Source organism: Chroicocephalus ridibundus, chromosome 1, assembly GCF_963924245.1.
Source record: "Chroicocephalus ridibundus chromosome 1, bChrRid1.1, whole genome shotgun sequence".
Taxonomy (NCBI): domain Eukaryota; kingdom Metazoa; phylum Chordata; class Aves; order Charadriiformes; family Laridae; genus Chroicocephalus; species Chroicocephalus ridibundus.
The window spans coordinates 73,657,152-73,676,608 of NC_086284.1; the positions used below are offsets into that span (position 1 = coordinate 73,657,152).

The 19,457-nt window shown below is 44.7% G+C and overlaps 1 protein-coding gene across 2 annotated transcripts in view; it reads left to right on the forward strand.

The window, feature by feature from the left end:
• AFF3 (ALF transcription elongation factor 3) overlaps positions 1 to 19,457 on the forward strand; it is a 338,460-nt gene that overhangs the window by 238,417 nt on the left and 80,586 nt on the right. The window contains exon 9 of one of the 2 annotated variants that reach the window (XM_063339571.1): positions 12,286 to 12,326. In XM_063339571.1, the coding sequence (XP_063195641.1) occupies positions 12,286 to 12,326 (41 nt within the window). The remainder of the gene's footprint in view (positions 1 to 12,285; positions 12,327 to 19,457) is intronic. The other variant, XM_063339580.1, reaches the window with a different exon arrangement.

The following is a 19,457-nucleotide window of genomic DNA, read 5'->3' on the forward strand; positions in this document are numbered from 1 at the left end:
ATAAACGCACAGATTACAACGTGGATCTGTGTCTAAATGTCAGTGGGAGAACCCGTTTCCTTCTACTTCCTAATTCTGAGGCTCTTTAATCTCTGATCTCCTCCTGAGCTCGGGAAGAGGAAAGAAAGAAATCAAAAATGAAGGGACAGGCATAGTACACGAGTGATTCCCAGATACTCCTTGTGTAATGAATTAAACTTTGAGCAATCAGACTCATTTTAGTCCAGTTTCTCAAAGAGCTGAAGGTAAATGGTACAAGAACCGGGAAGCTTTTCATTTTGCTAATTTCTAAACAGGGAAACTTAGGGGAAGGACTTGGAAAACTTCAGAGGAGATTTCGTGTTTGCGCCTGAAATCGCCGAGCAGCGAACGGGAAGTTTCTGAAGCGGAGGAAAAAGGGGACAGGTGCTCCTGCACTCCCAGGGCTGGCATTTGGAGGGCTGCGACTGACCCAGGGAATGTGAGCCATGGGCAAGGGAGGCCAAATGCAAGACGAAGGCATGATTAAGAGTTTCGGGACCCACAGTGGGCAAGGCATTCCCAACCCTTCCCTCCGCATCAGCAATTAAGGTAGTGAGATTCACAGACCCAGGAGAGACAAAAGAGGCTGGGTTTGAGCTGAGTGTGTGTGCGCCCACAGTAATTACGTTATCCACACATATTAGTCTCTTAATTTTAATTACATAAATGTATTTTTCCTCTTTAATGAGCATAGTTTATCCATTTAAACTGATCATTTTAATTTTACAGGCAGTGATCATAGGATCTAATATGCAGAAGGAAAATTTCCTGTTGGCATATTTTACATCACACAGATTGAAGAAAATATACTTTTTAATCCCCAATCAATATCTGAAGAGCATGCAATTAACAGATACCAAGGTAGTTAACATAAATCTGCAAGTTAAAGAGCCAATTCATTTTGATTTATAACACATAGAGTAATAATTTCATCATCATCTCTCCCAGAAAGCATCCGAAGCTTTGTAGCATGAAGATGTCAAAATTGTACTTAAGATTGTTCGGAGTACTGAATTGTAGTGGTTATTGCCTTTTGGTTCCTTGAAGTGTGGCATAGCACATGAAACTGTCCCCATTATAATACCCTGCTCTTCTCTGTAGAGGTCACTGGATAACTTAAAGCAGTCTTGGGTGAAATATTAAAAGGAGATTGTCAATTGTAATTTGAACAATCCTCTTTTTTCCCCCCTACTTGTCCTTTTACAATATGAAAATTCTGTAATAGAAAGTAGTTCCTTTAAGGGGAAAAAGATCCCTGGCATCATTTGTGCAATTCATGTCAATCAATAGCCAAATAAATTAACTGACTGGTACGCATACATGGAATAATAATCTAACATATTTTTGCAACCCAAGTCTGCTTCCTTGCATGCATTTTTTCTGCACAGGATCAGGTTGGTTGCCGCTGAAGTTTTGTGGCTGTGAAAATTTATTACCCACAGAGTCAATCTGCATTCTGGCTGCCAAGTCTGAATAAATAGAGTCATTGTGCTTGTCTGGAATATGTAACCAAAGTTCATCCAGTCAGCTTGACTTTCACATCCCGTGGGATTCATAAAAGCCAACACCCTGGTATGTGCTCTTGATTCCTGCCAAAATTTTGTAAAATTGTATAAACAGAAGTTGAAGAAGCAATCAGAACACATGCCCGGGGACATGGCTCCACAGTCCAGCCCCTGCTGTATCTTGAAAGGAAAGACCCAACTTTAGTACCTTTTTTTTTTTAAAAAAAAAAAAAAAAAAGTGATCGTATGAGTATCCCCCTGCAGCAGCAGGTAAGTGCAGAGGCTGAAGACACCCTCTGCGCATGGTGCACAGGGAGGCACCGAACAATCCTCTCGGGTTCATTAATTTTGCTTGTGCTTCCAGCAGCAAAGGAAGAGGGAAGGCAGCATTTGCCTGCAAGTGGCTGCCCTCCTTAGGAAGGGACAGGGGCAGGCTGGCCCTGCGGGATCTGAGCGGTGTGAGCGAAACCGGCCCCTCCGCAGGCAAGCCAAGACAAACAGAAAGCCATGTCCCTTCACAGGAGACCTCAGGCGAAGAGCAGCCTCGAGAAAGTTCACCAGGAACAGCTTCAGCACCATAAAATTAAAGTCTCCGCAGCCTGGTCTGGCTCACCACCCAGAGCCCCACAGGCCGACGGCAGCCCACCCAGCCTGGTGCTCTCCCAGGGGTCCCAGGGCTGTCCCTTGCCCACGGCCAGCGTGGGCTGCCAGCCCCAGGAGACCCATCCATGCTCCAGTGTCATCCTGGCCGTGGCTGAGCCAGAAAGCTTAAGGCTGATTGGAGTTGTACCCACAGCTCCAGTGGGGACATACGTTCCTTGTTTCCTCCTTGTCATGTATGCGCTGAGGGATGCCAGGGCTCAGCGCTGGAAATGCATCTTTCTGGCAGGATTGTCTGCAGCACAGGAGTTTAGGACCAGCCAAATCCATCTTGTCGTTTCAACAGGACAAAAGTCCATCTATGTGACCAACGGCAATTTGTGTGACCATGTCCCTACATAAATAGTATTAAGAAGTGATTTATTTTTTTAAGTCATAAAATCATGCTTTGTGTCTTTAACGGTAGCCAGAAACAAGAGAGATAGAATGTATTTAAAGACCATCTTTTTAATAACCTGTAAGACTTTCCTCTCTCGCTTCCTCATATGGACTGACAATCAACAAAAAGATAAAAATTATCCTGAAATGAACAGACATGCATACACCTTCTTTCAGAAGGAATAATTTTGAGTAGAGTCCGTATAAGCACGACTTCTGCATATGAAATGTAATATTCCAGCTAATTTGAAGCATTCTGTAATGAATTTTGCAACAAATTGGAAAAGGGGCAAAGTGTCTACAAGCTTCCTTTCCATAAGACCTCCTCTGTTAGGACAGCGCTTTCTGATGTCGAAGATCAGCCGAGCAGAGCGCAGTCAGGTACATCCAGAGAGAAGAGTTATATTGGGCAAATTATAACATGCCACCGCATAGCCCTGTTCATCATTAGAACTATTTTTAGGCAGTGCTAATTGTGTTCACATATGCCACGTCCGAATATTTTAACCACATTAAATCATTTTAGTGTTGTGCTCCCTTTTATTCACCTCTTCATCACCGTGATACCTGATGCTTGATCAGAAGGGAAAATTAGTGGAAAAGGAGATGAGAACACTCAGCCCTGGGAAAAAAAACTCAGAGCCTGCATCATTGCTGCAAATTAATTTCTCTCTCAAAAAGTGCCCTGATAAACTTGGGGGGAAAAAAGTCTTTCTGATGAGAAGTTTCTCACTCCACTGAGCACAGGAGACTTATTTCATGAAGTCTGGCCACGTGCGAGTCTGCAACCAAAACCGCACAAAGCAGAGATAAGCAAAAGTGGAAAAATTAACTTTTGGGTTAAGGAATGGCTGGAAGCTTAGGTGGTTTTGTACTTAATCCAAATGCTCTGCTCAGCCCTCTGTCACTATAACACGAGTGTGTTTTTAGACTGGAGGAATAGCCACTGTAACAGCCTTTCTGAACTCGGGTAAGTCCATTATTTCCTGCGTATTAGAGAAGCAATCCTTTTGGTATCCAACTTAACGAAAATCAAGAGTAAGATTTAAGCCAGCTGAGCCAAGCTTTTTTTTTGTGGTTTGCCAGCTCTGATTTTAAAATCTCTGTGACATCTAAATTTGCACTTTCACAAGGCATGACAAGAAGACCAAGATTGCCTCACTGAAGCTGTCAGATGAAACAAAATAAGAGCTCAGTCTTGTCCTGCCAAACTTGGCTCACATCACTGCCTATCTTACAAAATCAGATTCAATGTCTGTCATGCACTGGCAGGCAGGATCAAGCTCTAAATTTGAATGCCACCACCATGAATGACAGTGAAAAAGGTTAGAGATCAGCTTGGTTCTTGGACGCGCGCAAAATTTGGGGACATTCAAACACTGCACTCTGATCTCCACGCTCCTCAGTAGCAAACCTCTAAAAATAGACTGGAAAATAAACTTAAAATACAAGGGCATCTTTCTTGTCTCTTCCCGTTGATGCCGTGACCAAGCTAAGTTTTAGCTCTAGCAAATCTCCAAAGCCTGCCCTTTTCCACTGGTATCACCTTTTTCCAAGTCTAACAGTTTCTCTCTGTATCTACTGTAACTTCTTTAATCCCATCTTCTTGAAATCTTCGGTTAGTTTTTTTTCCCCCCCACGGTGAACTGGAGTTACTCTATGAACATCTGCTTTGACTGGCATGGGAACTTATCCCGATGCAATCCATTCAGCGGTGCCAGCTGATTTGGGGCGTAGAGATGGATTAGGTCCCACATCTCCAGCCTGGCTTTCCCTTGTCCCTGTCTCTCGTGAGCCCGTCAGCCCACGTGTCCCTCCTCCAGCCACCGTGCCCGAGCCTTTGCCGTGCTCAAGCGTGGCCACAAAGCCTCTGTTTGCCTTCAGGCAAATTCATTCCAGCATGCCTGTAAGAGAACGGTTAAATAACCAGCAGTCACAAATAATTTAGAGTGCAAATTAGTGTCGTTTGTACTATTGCAGCTATTAAGGGCTGTAAGAGGAGAACGTACCCGACTTGTATCTCTCTCACACACGTGCATGCACACCAATGCAGACTCCCAGCCTCTCTGGGAGCTGCCTGTTGCTCTCTGCAAGGTGCCTGTTGCTCTCTGCAAGGCAGGAGGTCAAGCTCACTTCACTCCCCTTGGCCATTCAGCTCAGGCTGGGATGTCAGCATGAGGAGCTGAGTGGAGGACATGCGGCGCACAGAGATGGGTGACGGCAGAAACAGAGAAAGAGGCAGCTGAGAGCATGTCAGAAAACAAAAGGAACATCAAAAAGGGAAAGGGATTAAGGGAATAAAAAAGAAATTAATGAAGAAAAGAAATTAGGGGGAAAAGGACATAATAAAGGGAGTAGCAGCTATATTAGAACATGATAAGAAATAAGGAAAAAGAGACAGCAGCCAATCCATCAAAACTGGCGTTTAAGAAAAAGGGACTAGGGAACCATTGCTACAATTTCTCCTGCACCTAGCATGAAATCTCTCTCCTCTGAAGTCAGCAGGAGTCTAGCCACTGATTTCAATCAACCTAGGATGTTATCCCCTGTCTTCTTTTTTATTTCCTAGCATGATCCAGGCACATACTTGGGTAGCAGCAAATGCATCATAGTCAATTGACATAGCACCTCCCTGGGCAGAGTTACCACTATTTGGGGAATTTAGGCTTGTATTTCCCCTATTTTCAAATATATGGGCTTTTGGAAAAATTCTACTTTAATTTCTGAGCTTTCAGACTTCCCAATAAATCTTGTAAAGCCTGTGGCACAACACTGACAATTTTTTCCTGCGATATCCAAAGTATAAGCAGCACTTCAACCGAGTTACCTTTTCCTGGATAAGGAGACTACTTCTGTGGAGACAGACGAAGTTTCCCAAAGTGACTGCTGCTTTGCTTGCAATGACTCAGACCTTCTTCTGGTGTCGTTGGAAATTAACCATTTTATTAATGCGAAGTATAAAGGACTTTCCTTCTGCTCGTCTCCAGTGAAAAAGATTAAAATTAACTCATCGGCACTGAAACCATGCGTGGTTGTTGGGGCAAGACTGCAGGAGAAATCTGAGCACATGCAGGACAGAAGACTCAACATTTACAGATATATAAAATTCTCTGTACGGTTAATACCCATGCTGATTATACAGTAATTTGTAGATCCAAATCACTTAACAAGTATTAACTACTTAATACAATGCCCCTGAGAGGTATTTAGGTAGAGCTAAGCAAGAATTATTATCTCTGTAGAACTGACAGGGAGATAGAGACTGAGATGTGGCTTGTTTGAAGCCACATGGCAAGCCAGCTGCAAAGCCAGGATTAGCGCTTGGGTCTTTCACTCCCAGGTGCCATGTTCAAGTCACTAGAGTGTGCTGACCCTGAAGATTAATAAGGATTAATGGGCAAAGCAGAGGAGAAAGAACAATGTACGCCAGAAATATAATAATAAAAATGAATGAATGCTGAGGTGTTGAAAGGCCTGGAGAAATCATGAAATCCAGAAAGAGCTTTATAGTTTCTTAAAAGATGTGACTCTGATGATAACCAACTCCAAAAGGGGAAGGAAGTCTTACAGCCTGTAAATCTTAAATAAATACCAACTGGACAGTGAAAATCACATTCGCACATTTATATTGCAAATTTACAGAGAAACACTCAAGCTACAGTTTACAAGTGATTTTAAATCCCTGAGAAATCCACACTGGAAAGCAATCCTCAAACAAAGCCCCTAGGAACAGCGAGGAGTACAGAATAATGCAGTGAGAGAAGGCACATTAGGAATCACTTACGATAAATTGCCTGACCTGAGCTCCTCGGGCAACTTCTTGTTCTCACGGGCATTTAAACAGGGCAAGTCTGTAGGTGTGAGAAGGTTTCATTACCTGTTTTGAGCCCTGATGAGAGCATCATTGCAATGCTCTGCAGCTCGGCACTTTTCAAGGAGAACACCAAAAACTGAAGAGGGTTTCAAGACAAGGGAGAAGGATGCCCAACGTGTTCGGAAAACATGCCTTGGAGCAACAGATATCAGTGCAATGAACTGAGCTTGCCTGAAGCAGGGCTGGTGGCTGCCTTCATCAGTCTATAAACATCTGGGCAGGGAGCAGAGCTGTGAGGCTGGAAGGCAGCTCCGTCTCACATGCAAAGGTATCACTTCCAGCACAAGAAGGTGCCTATAAACAGAGCTGGACTGAACTCACAGCTTAACACAGAAGGTGAAAAACCATGCGTAAGATTATCTGGAAGTTTTGCTCTAGGTCCACAACAGCTCATCTGAAGCAGAAAAAAAAGCTCTGGAGAGTCCTGTGGCCGAAGTTATGGCATGCAGTCAGGTTGTGCCCTTCGCAAAATTTTCTTCCTGACTTCACTAGTTTAGGAATAAACTGCATTTAAGCTAAAAACAAACAAAACCTTAGGAAATTAAAACAAAATCAACATGGAAGGCATATGAAGAGTGAAACGTGAGAGAAGACAGATATAGAAGTGTTTGTTTTGTTCTGGTTCCCAAATGGCAGTATATAATAATGACATCTTTCCTTAACCCTGGCTTGGAAAAAGTGCATCTACATCTCACTAACTGCAGTCCAATATGGGGTGACATCCAGCAGTCCGGGTGGTTGCTACTATGAGAGATGCTCACTTAGAGCATAAATGGTTCACTGCACAGTTCCAGGGCAACACCCACCACCTGAGGAAGACAAGGAAGATGCTCTGGAAGCAGTGCAATTTACTCATGCACAGGTAGTAAGTATTGTTACACTGTCACTGAAGAAATGGCTCAAATTCTCACCTTGTGTACACCTGCGCCATCTCAGTGAAGTCTCTGGTATAACTGGTGTAATTCCATATAATTGCTGGAACTGAGCTCTCTTGCGATAACAGTGATTAATCCACAGGACAGGAAAAATGGAAAACAAAATGTCTGAGTCCACCAACGGTCAATTTATTGGCTTTTATTTGCCCAAGTGTGCCATGGGTGAGGTATAGGAAAATGCATTCACAGTCAGCCTGCAGTGCTTGCCTCCAAGACACTCTTCCAAGCCCAGCAGAACGTTCTGCAGTAGTTCTCATTTGCTTCTTATCCAAAAATGTCTGCAAGCCCAGCAGTTTATGAAGCAATTCTGTTCCAACCAGATTAAGAAAAGAAAAGAAAAAAATAAAGAGGGATTTCTGGCGACCACTCTTAAAACTCCTATATCTCCAGCTCAATAGCTGTATTCAACCCGTTCTGCTCACTGCTCAGTCCCAATTACAATGAACTAGCTCGCTGCTCAGTCCCAATTACAATGAATGTATTTAATTTCCTCTTTGATTTCCCTTCAACAACAGATTGCAACTTGTGACACTTCAAGTAATTTTGGTAGCTCATTTAACACACACTGAAACCTGAATATCTGCTGATTATGTTCCCAAGCTCTGGCTCGTTGCAATAAAGGATGGAGAAAGGAGATGCAATCTCTGGAGATTGAGAACCTGAACATGATTACTGCTGGCTGAAAACTTGTTTTGTCCCAGTAGTCTTGGGGTACAGCTAGAATCTTTCATGAATGATTAATGAACTATAGGCAGATCAATGAAACTCTGCCCTAAATGTATCTGTAACCAACTCAGGTGGGGGGTGAAGAAGTCTAACCAGCCAGTATCCTGTAATTTACAACTCTTGATGTAGTGAAAAGTAGTAATTCATCTCATTTACTGTGGCTGCTTTCTCAAACCTAAGTACCTGAGTCACCTAAGTGATTTTTTTTCCCTTTCCTGCTTCCTACTTAGCATTAAAGTTATTACGTTGTGGGTTGGCCTCCAATATCCGTGTTCATATTGAGGAGAACCGTCCTCCATCAGTAACCCCACTGATTCCAAGAACTGAAAATTCAGGATTATACTAATTACTGGTGAATACATCAAAGTATAACTCAAACACTTATCAAGAGAATATTAAGCTTCCCATAAACCACTTTTTAGTGGTAAGTCTTGGAGATCTTTAAATTCTGTCAGCAATATCAAACCAAAATTATTTCTTATCCCTAATTTCTATAACCAGCATAGTCACTTACTTCCAGGAATAATAAAGACTGTAGGATATATTCTCATCTTCCTTGATGGATGATGAGTTGGCCTTAGTAAAGTTGCTAACGATGTAAAATAAAATGCAAATTAAATAGCACAATCAAAATCAAGCTATTAAAAAAATAGTCATGCAGGCAGTATATGATACTAACTACCACCCTTTTGCTTACATTGTTACATAGATAATGCCAGCATATTAGAAACACAATAAATCACAGAAAGCTGTTTCTCTAGCCGGGAGTTTCTCAAACTATGGGTCATGACCCTCCATAGGGATTCATGAATGAGTTTGAATGAGGTCACAAAAAAACTGTTAGCGAGAAGCAAGGGCAGATATTTCCCCCTAAGTTGAGCAGCCCAGTCCTCTAGCAGGGGAACAAGAGAGCAGACTGTAATTAGTGGCTGCAAGTATTTATACTTGCTAGGGAACTGCTAACTACTTTTAATTACAACAGCGCACTTTCTCCAGGAGAGGGGAGCAATATAGTCTAGAATTAAAATTGCCGGATAGTTGCTAACTGCCTTTCATTGCAGGCAATAGATCTGTTTCTCCAGGGAGGAAGAATAAACTTGCAACTGGATCTTATTCCCCCATCATTTAGAAATGGAGCCATTACCAATTCTGGGGGTCACACAACTATGCAATCAAACAGGGCTGTATTTTCAAACCATGTAAGAAAGAAATCAATAGTCTCATTTATAGAATATGCGACCACCAAGCAAAGAGTAAGGTGCCCCATACAATCTGCATTGCATCCTGGTGAAGAAGGACGTTTATTAAAGGACTTAAAATGAGAAGCTAATTGAAAAAGTAGAATGACCTCGCTGAAAAGCACATGTACAGTTCTCTCTGCTGCCCTGCCTATCATCTGAACCCACTTTCTTGCCCAGAATGAATTACCTTTTCAAAGCTGTCAACAAATGGATGCACCAAGGTGGAAACTGAAGGTTGGTACTTGTGGCTGCAGTCCCACACTGCATGGCCTGGCTTGGTTAGCGCTGATGAGAGTCCTCTCCTCTTCCCCCCTGAGGGCAGCTTCCATTGAGACTGGAAGAGAAAGTATACAGCTCTTCTCCCTCTCTCAAAACTAGGGATTTTAGGGAAATACAAGAGTGATATGCACCCCACATCCCCATGTTAGGGCCTTTTGGTGTCACCAAAGTCCGTGTTTGCTTTCTTGAGGTCTCTGTAAGGTACATGAGGCCTGTGGCTATAGAGCAGCCTGTCTCCTTCAGTGCCCTCTGGCTATTGCAGCCACCACATACCTTGCTCCGGGTACATGGAGGTGCTCCAGAAGGGAGTGAGAGAGATGTCAGGTGAAAGCAACCTCACTGGCAGACATGCCCTTATCTCATCAGCGAGGGTCTCAGCTGCACGCTGCCCCCACAGTCCCCTTCCCGTGCTCACACCTCACCCTGCGATGTGACACCCTCTCCCTGGGGAAGCAGCTCAGAGAAGAGATCCAGTTTGCAGACAACCTGGGGAAAAAGAAAAGACGGGAAAAAGCATTCTTTTTTAGCTGGATCCGTTTCCCAACCTGTTGCATTGCACAACCACACGAGCACCTGTGGTGGCCTGAGCCAAGAGTGGGGAAACGTTAAAAGTGGCTTAAACAGCACTGCCACGTAGTGGCTGCTTGTGAGGGAAAGACTAGCCCTGACTGCTGGTGGGAGAGGAGGAGGAGAGGTGGCCTGAATGGTGCCTACACGACTAGGCCATGGAAAAGGGCTCTGATAGTGAGAGGAAGCTCCCGAGTTTTGGGAGGCAAAGGCATAACACAGCACAGGGGTCAGCATCGAAGCCGGGCAGCTTGAAACTCAAAATGAACATAGAGTCCTGCTGGTGCCCATGATTAGATGTCAGAGGAGATCAACTTGCATTGACCCAGGGCATTAAAGAAGGGATTAAGCCGTAAGACCTACATTTTGGGTCTCTCCTGCATTTGTGTACAAGAAATGGGATGAAATTGTTATAATGAGCGCCTTGCAGAGGGGAGAGGAGAAACGGTGCCAGCCCGCCTAACTGGAGAGTGGCTGCTCCCATTAAGGCCTGGCCTGTACCCAGTGTCCTGGATGGCATGGACAGGCTTGTATCCAAAGTGCACGCAAATAGGATGACCTGTTGGAGACAGTGAAAAATACCAGGCTCCCCATATTGTTTTCCCAACACTAAAATCAGCACATTCACGCCACGGGCACACTCCCACTTCCACTGCAGTGAGTCAGTGCTGAGGAAAAACCCCTCCTGCGAGCCGTGCCAGCCACGGGGGATACAGCATGGCCCTTGTCTCCTGACAATTTGCTATGTGATACACAGCAAACTACTTCTCCCCGGGGAACCCAGGAGGTCCACATTATTCCAGAAAAGTTCCCTGAGGAGAAATTCTGCTTCCAAAATCAAGTAGGAGCCCTTCCCAAAGCATTTCTGCACTCCTGTCAGATCTGCAGGGATCCACTCAGGGGATCTTTTCACACCTTTCTGTGAAACGCTCTGTAACTGCAACCGCAAGTCAGGTTTTATCAAGCTTTTCTTTGCAGCATGTCAGCAGCATTTTGATTAGCCAGAAGGATTACCTCCATGCCTTCCGGGGCTGAGTGGGAATGCCTGCAAGCCATGTGGTTTGTTCAGGGATAGGGACGCAGCCCCCAGCAGCCTGAGAAGCCAGGGAGAATGGTTTCAAAACATATTTGCTGGTAACTTCAAAGAGAAAATCAACATTGAATTCCCTGCCCCTTGACTCTTCATACTGCTTAGCTTTGTGTCCCTTCTGTGCCAGGCAAGGCACAGCCTGGGCAGGTACAGCTGGGGAAGGGGACGCTTTGGGCAGCTCCAAGTAGAATGGAGACTTTAGAGTAGATTTTCAAAACATTATGGATTTCATCTTTGCTTAGCAGCTGGTTCCTGTGCCGAAGCCATGAATCACACCACTTGAAGTGATTGAAGGAGGGGAAAGAATAATAATAATAAAGTGGCAAACTAGCTCAGGGATAGGCTTGGGAGTCCTATTAAACTTGAGAGGCTACGATTTCTATTCCCAGAACTGCTGGTTAAAACAAGAACAAGCACCATGCTTCCCCACCCCATCCAAAGCGTTGTACTAGGCAAAAACTGAGGAGCAAACCAGCAACAGGTCAATCCTGTACTGTGTAGTCAAAAGTTGCCAGCAGATTAACATGGCAGCGCTCACGAAAAGTCCGCAGCAGCTCTGGCAAGCTTTGCAGAATTTATAATTATAGCTACGGGCTTCATCGCAAAAGGAACCAAATATGTGATGTTTGTTTCTGTGGAAGAATGGGAGGAGACTAATGGTAAAGGAGAGGGAGTGGGAGTGCGGAAGCGGGGAGAGGGGAAGGCAGAGAACCGAGCCCTGCCGAGTTTTCAGGGACCCGCAGAAAAAATCGTCTAAATAGAGTAGTTCAGACCTCAAATACCGTGCGGTGCTTTGACAGTCTTCTGGTTTATGGCATACTTAACAAAGTGTTCTTACATTTACTAGGCTGGAATGTCCATTTGACTATAGACTCTCTGCTACTTTGCTCGTACTTTAACATTTTGGACACGTGACAAAAATGTGTGTAACGCATTTTTTTAAAGTGTTGATTGTGCTCGTAATTTTCAAGTCAGAATATAAAATAAACATCTCTGCCCTTTCTTCCAGCAGGCAGCACAGAGATCTGCTCTCCGCGTTCTATCTGACAGGTACATTTTGTCATTTTTATGAACTATAAATTGCTTTATGAAACGTTGAGCCCTATTTATTGTGGCATATAACTCATAATCGGATTTTGTCCCCAAAGTATCTGTGAACTGGGATGTTAAACATTTTGCATGCTTGGATTTGTCATGCATGTGTAGAGTTTATTACTGCAAAAATCACAGTCTTGTTGTATTTCATACAGAGTATGCAGAATCCCTTGTTGTGATACCGAACGAGAGATAAGAAACTTACTGGAGAAGGCATGAATGATGCAGTAAATTCTGAGCTTTAGAGTTTGCAGAGATATATCTGAGCTCATTTTTCAGCAATAAGTACTTCATTTATTCCGAGATGTTCTCTTTTGACTTTTTCCAAATCCTTTCCCTGGGAATTACTCTTCTTTTGATGAGATTCTCCGCACGTTTTATGCACAAAAACAATGCCCTTTTCTACCCCTTAAGTTTTGAGGCATTGGTATTTTGGATTAATTTATTTCTTTTTTTCACTTCTTCTGGAACTGCAGCAGTGCTCCAGGCAGATAAGCAGGGGACCAAATCCTTAGACAGCGTTCAGGTTTTACTCAGCTCTTTTTCAAGCAAAACTCCATTAACTTCGATGGGAAACTTGCCTGAGTGAGGAATTCAGGATTTGGGCCATAGTAAATGTTATAGTTGGGCCGTAGGTCTGCACAGGTATTTACCTTAAATGACTTTTATGAAAGAGGCTTGATTGAAATATAAGGTAGCTTTCTAAGACGGTCCTGATTTCTTTTCCAGTTTTGGGAACGGGGGGAGGGAAGGGGTAGGAGAGACTGTACATTTTAGTGCCTGTGAAAAAGAACTAGCAGATTTACATTTATCCACAAATGAGGTACTGTGTCATGCAGGCTGACACAGAGTAAATTTCCCCATGCCTTGTTGGCAGCCCCCTCTGCTCCGTCTGGCCCCCCGCCCCCCGCCTCCCTGGGAATAAGCGGTAATTGACTCTGGAAGCTAGCTCAGGCCAGGATTTCTCCAGAGCAGAGCCTGTCACTTAGGCTGAATTATATGTTGTGCATGGATGAATAACATTTCTCTCCGCTCGGAGGCTAAGACCGCCAAAATTATCAGCCTCCCCCCCCCCCCCCCAGGTTTACAAACACCGTTTTGTTTAGATTTTTTTTCCCCCCTCCTTAAGGAAAAAAAAAATTCCTGAGTGAAATGTATGGGATGCGGGTGAAATCGCTGGCGCAGTTGGAGGGCACACAAGTATTTGCTGTAATTGGGACGAGTGCAAAAAGAAAGAGGAGTCAGAGTCAGCATTATGCCCCTCTCCCTGGAGGTGTGCAGGCTCGCCCCCCCGGCAAAAGCAGCTTTTGCACTTGGTGGAGACAATACCGTGACCAAAGAAAACATGGTGGGCTTTTTTTCTCAGCATCCTTCCCCTGGGCTGCATGAGGAGCACTCCTGCGGGACTGCCCCTGGAGGTAGTTAACAAACCCAAACCCTGCAGTGTCTCCCCCTAGAAAGGAAAGCGGTGATGATGGATAGATGGTCCCTACCTCATCGGGGGTGGTGAGGGAGCTGGGCGCAGGCTGCCCTCGCCCTCCGGGCAAAAGAGCTGAAATGGTGCCCTTCACACCTCAGATGTAGTATTTATGATCAGTTGTTCCCCTCTCTGCCCATAAAAGCATGCCCGGAGACCAGCTTTCCCACATGCTCTGCAAAAGTTCGGCCATGGGGACACCTTCCTCCCCTCCCTCTGGATGGGGTGCTGGGAATGCTATGGGTGCTTGGGGGGGCGGGGGGGGCTGCCTCTCCACCGCCTGTAACCTCACTGCAGCGAGTGAACGGGAGGGCAGGGGGCCAGAACCCCACGCTGTGACGGCAGTTTCTGCCTGGTCTTGGCTACAGTGAGGATGCCTGTGATATTGCTGCTCATTACTTGCATCCCAGTAGCAACTAAGAGCTGCCGGTCACACACCAGCACTTCCCAGCACCAAGGGAGATGGCAGTTTAAATAAAGCTCTCAGTAATTTTGCCTGCCCCCCCCCCTTTTTTTTTATATTTTTCTCCAGCAGTTCTTGTTGCAGCTTTTTGCTTTCAGGTTCTGTTAAAAAGATAACATTTAGCTACACTGAAAGGGGGGGGGGGGAAAGGAGAGTTTTTAAAACCTGTAGCCATTGATTTCTTTAGTGTATGGCACTCAGTCTTGTTTTCAGAATGACACAGTAACCCCCAGCAGATTTATGTGCAAACACAAAGATTAGTGACCCAGAAGCTTGACTGAAAAAGCTTTTCTGCTTCCAGAAGACAGGTTGCTCTGCACATGCACCGACTGTTTTGTCAGGAAAGATGCACTGGCCCCATTAGCTTTTCATTCTCTCATGAAAAACCCTCCGTGTTTATACAGCACAGCTTGGTTTTAATTTTATTGTGCTCTTCAGTAAAGTGGTCTAACTATACAGATTGCTCAGTTTCTGGGACAGAGAAGAGCAAGAACTTAACTCACATACCTTAATGGTATAGTGCTAGCATATCTTCAATTGTCTGGCTCTCATATCTACTGCCTGAATAGCTTTCAAATGAAGAAAAATGTCTGTAACTAAAATATTCAGTGTGCTCTGTTGTTACTTAACAGTAAGCAGTGTGGTTAAGCCAAGTCTTAAACCTGCTTAATCCCGCTGAGCTAAATAGATTTTATTATTGACTCCCATGGTCCCAGAACTCTGACCTTAAGGCTGAAGTTAAAAGCTAATTTTTTGCAGTCTGTTCCACTAACCCAGAAGCACTTGCTTGCTGGATACATTTGCAATGGAGAATGTCCAGCTGTAAATTACAGCTGTTTGTAATCATACCCAAACACAACACTCATTATTATTCTTTTGTTCTTTTTAGGCTGAAAAGCCCACCATGAGGGAGACCGCACAGTACTTAATCCACGCATTAAATTTACTCACAGCTCATACTCATGTGCAAGATAAGATTTTCCATGAAGTAAAGATTTACAGTGGTCCTAGGGCACTTTTATTCCCTTAGCTGCTTTAATTTCTCTGTGCTGTAGCGTAGGCCAAGTGGGTCTGCTGAGGAGTTTTGAACGCTTAGAGGAAAGCGTTGTACCACCGCTGAATTTCCTCCCTCGATGTGGTCGGGGAAGGGCGGCTCATTCACTGCGGCGCTTGGGTGGTACTTGGGAGACACGCTTAATTCACAGTTGCGGGCTGTTCTCCTTTCTGTGTTCTTGCGCTGGAGGACGCAGACCCTGCTGGCTCTGCCCGTAGGAACCTCGGCGCAGGCGCCCAGGGCAGAGGGACAGCCGAACCCGCTCAGCCCAGCAGCCATATGGCCGTGCTGGCAAACCCCCCCACCCCAGCTGAGAAGTCCTGTAAAGAGTCCAACCCACTACCTTACGCTCCGCACCTGGTTCATATATACGTCATCCACACCTCTACAGGCTATGGTAACCCTTTTTGATTTACCACCTTGGGCTGTTGAGAGACAAGGTGTCTCAGTGCTAACATCCTTTTGGCAGCCTAGACAAGCCCTGTTCATGATGTTTGGTGAGTTACACAGCCTGTCTGAGCTTTAGTCCACCTCCCTGTTGGGCAGAAGGGATAGTACTTTCCATTTCCATGTAACCGTGCCTCATCTGTCCGTGTTTGATCACGGTCAGGGCATTGAAATGCAGGCAGTGCCAGGCGTGAGCTGGTTTACCCTAATGGGTCAGGCCGGTTGCACTTAAGATCCCAAAGGGCAAATAAATACTCCCTGTTGTCCTCTGGAGAACACAGGGAGCTGAGCAGCAAGTGGTGCGAAGCGGCAAAGCCCCACATGTGTGGGGAGAGAGACATTTACAAGCAGAGGTGCTGCCACACCGCCTGTCGCGGGTGCGTGCACACATTTAGCACTCAGCTGCAATAATCCAGTCCGTTCCCCTGATACTGTAAGAAACCACAGGATCAATCCAGTCCGTTCCCCTGATACTGTAAGAAACCACAGGATCAAGGATCTGTGGGATCCGTGTCCAGTGGGATCCGTAGCATGGCTCTTCTTCAGACAAAGCCCCATTGAGATACAGCATTTGGGTTAGGAGTCCTGGGGAGGGACTGCCTGTAAAGTACTAAGGCAACAATAAGAGGCAATTTAGACTTTTAATAGATCACTTAAAGCAGGGGAGGCAGCTGTCCAAGCAGCCTTAAACTTTTCAGTGGACGCAGCCAAAGATTTCGTATTCTCAAGTATCTGCTCGAGCAGTGATTAAGAAAAGCAGTTAAACTTGTGATACCCTGAAGTAAGTAAATAATCCAGTGGCAGCTAGCAAAAATACTCACGTGCTTCGTGTCACTCACATAGTTATGTTTGTGTTGGACTGAGTTTTCCGATAACATCGCCTTTCACACCCTGAGACCTCCTCCATATGAGAAACTACGTGGTCAGCTTGTCGGCGGAGTGACTGAGCAAGCTGGCTGGCCGGAAAGGCTTCATGTGACAGGTCTGGGTAATCAGTGACAGCCGAGGGGAAGCCTTGGCTCAGGACAGCTGATCTGGGTCCCAGCAGAGAATGACGGAACTGAGATCATGAGCTCCGCAGGAGGCGAAGGTTGGCTGGAGAAGAGTGTGCACGCACGGTGTTCGCTGCCACAGAAACAAACACACAGCTCGCACAGTGTTGGTACATGGCTTAAACTTTCTGGGTTATCTTTGCAAGGGAGAAGGGGATACCTCCGGCAGGGGATACAGATTTGTCATTTATGCCTTACACGAAAGCTTGGCTGTTTGGAAACGCTGGTGTCCCACAGTTGCAGCCCTCCCACACGGTACAGGGTAGCAAAGGGCGGCCGCTGCTACATTTTGTGGCAGAAATGGTCTAGAGTTTTTCAGCCCTCCTAGTTTGAGAACTCAAGGAGGAAGACTGACAATATGTATTGTATATAGGACACTATCTCCAGTATTGGAGACTGTTGTGAATTAGTGAAAAGGAGCTTTAAAAGAAGAGCCTGTGTGGAAGGCTTGGAGTGAAAAGGAATAGATATCTCTGTAAAACTGATGCTCCATTTCCCTTTGTTTCACTTGTGAGCAAGATCTGTAGCACTCATCTGTTCGCTATTGGATGTTTTCCCGTACCTTGACTGCTGCTGGTGTTTGTTTAGAGTTGTTCCACCATAGCACCAGGGACGTGATTTGGATGTATTGCAACGCTGTGTGAGAAGGTGGAGCAGAGCTGTCTCAGGGAATTTTAGCAATTTGGAGCCCAGCTAACTATACTAAATACTGAAATTCGTTTGGTGTTTAGAGAAAGAAAAAAGAAAAGTCAATGTGGTTTTTCTTCAAGGAGGTGATAGCTTTTTGCTATCATGACAGCCAAACATTTCGCACCTCCCTGTGGGTAACTCCATGCATTCTCCATAGCTCCCTAAAGATACCTGAGGGGACACAATCCATTCTAGGTCTGACTAGTAATTTTTCATGTATTTTCTTTGGCTTGCTAGGTTTTTTAAGGATCAGTGTGTGGATAATTACAGAATTAACACAGGGGGAAAAAGAGACAAGGTGCAGGTCTGTGGGTCTTTCACATGTTAGCAAGGAGAAAGCAGGTCCCGTTGCTGGCTGGCAGCATGAAGAATATGCAAAGTGCTATTGGGAAGAAGAGTGTATATGTGTGCAGCATATGAAGTGCCTCAGCATATGATTAACCTCACTGGGTATGTAGTAAATAGCAGATAACTGTGATCAAAAAAGTATTCATGTGATTTATCAAACTGAGCAACTGTGCATTTTGCAGTGAAGCAGGAGGTCAATCCTGAAATCTAGGGCAAGTATAGCAATAGGAAATTGCAGGGACTAAGAAGTTAATCATACCGTTGGACTGCTTCCATCTGGTTTTGAAAGACAGAGTCAGTACAGTGCTAGCGAGGACGCTTCACGGCAACAGATCAGGAATTAATTTTTTCAGCAAATCTTCAGCTATCATTTGCGGTAACACAGGCTTATAAAAATGTAATTTAATTTCTTGGGAATAAATCACATAGGACAAGAAGTGTGAGAGTGTTTTTTTAATGTGTGTATCTGAGGCAAAAAAAAAAAAAGAGAGTAGGAAAACCAACAAAAATCCAAGAGGAGAGGAAACAAGCATTAATGATATGAAACCTGGAAGGCATAAATGGCTGTCCAGTTAAACTGTGCAGGGTAATTGTCTTTGAAAAATCAGTTTGCAGTCGGGAAACTTGTACATTTTTATGACCCTTGGAGGCATAATCTTGTCTAACCTTTCTGTCCATCTTCATCAGCATAGGTCAAAGGAGCACTGACTTAAAGTATTGTTGAATTGATGCTCTGAACACCACTCCCATCTATCATGAGTAGATAGCTATGGGCAGTGAATTTGTTAATGAATTCTGTTTTCCTTATTATTGATATTAATTATGATATTTCAATGAGACTTGAACATTATGCTCCCTTTGGGCAATGACAGTCCCCCCAGGCAATGAACATGTTGTAAAACAAAGGGGATTGTAACCTTCATAGTAACTCTGGTGGCTGAAACTTGCTTTATTGGAAGAGGTAGGAGGACAGGTAGTTGATAACGTTGTGCCTTCCTTTCTTCAGCAGTGGGATAAGAGAATAGAGAGACCTGTGCTATGAATGATGTATTGTGCTATTTTTAGTGCTGTGCTGCGAAAGTGAAATCTTATAAATACACTTGTATCTATTTCCTGGCAGTCTGAAGAAAGAGAGCTCAGGTTTAAGGTTTACGCAGCACCAATAGCAGGAAACAGGGGACCGCGCCGTTCCCACAGATCACCACACTTTCATTACCGCTTTATTTTAAGAAGAGCTGAAAATTCGTAGCAAGCAGCAGCACCTCAGCCTCGTCCAGTTACAGGATTTTAGCTTGGGATTTTTGAACCTTGTGTGTTTGTGAATCGCCTCCTAGCTGTAGCTCAGGCAGTCTCCAGAGCGGGTGCAGCAACGCAAAGGAGAAATTTCAGTTTCCTTTCAGTGAGGCAGTAGTCCGCGCAGCAGATGGAAGGAGATTCCCCCCTTCAAGCTTTAATTGCTTAGTAATCAGCCAGGCACAACAGGGTGTTCTGGCATCAGCTCCGTGGATGATATGCTTGCTCTAGTTGGTTTTTCTTGCCCCTTGCAAAGGTGGTT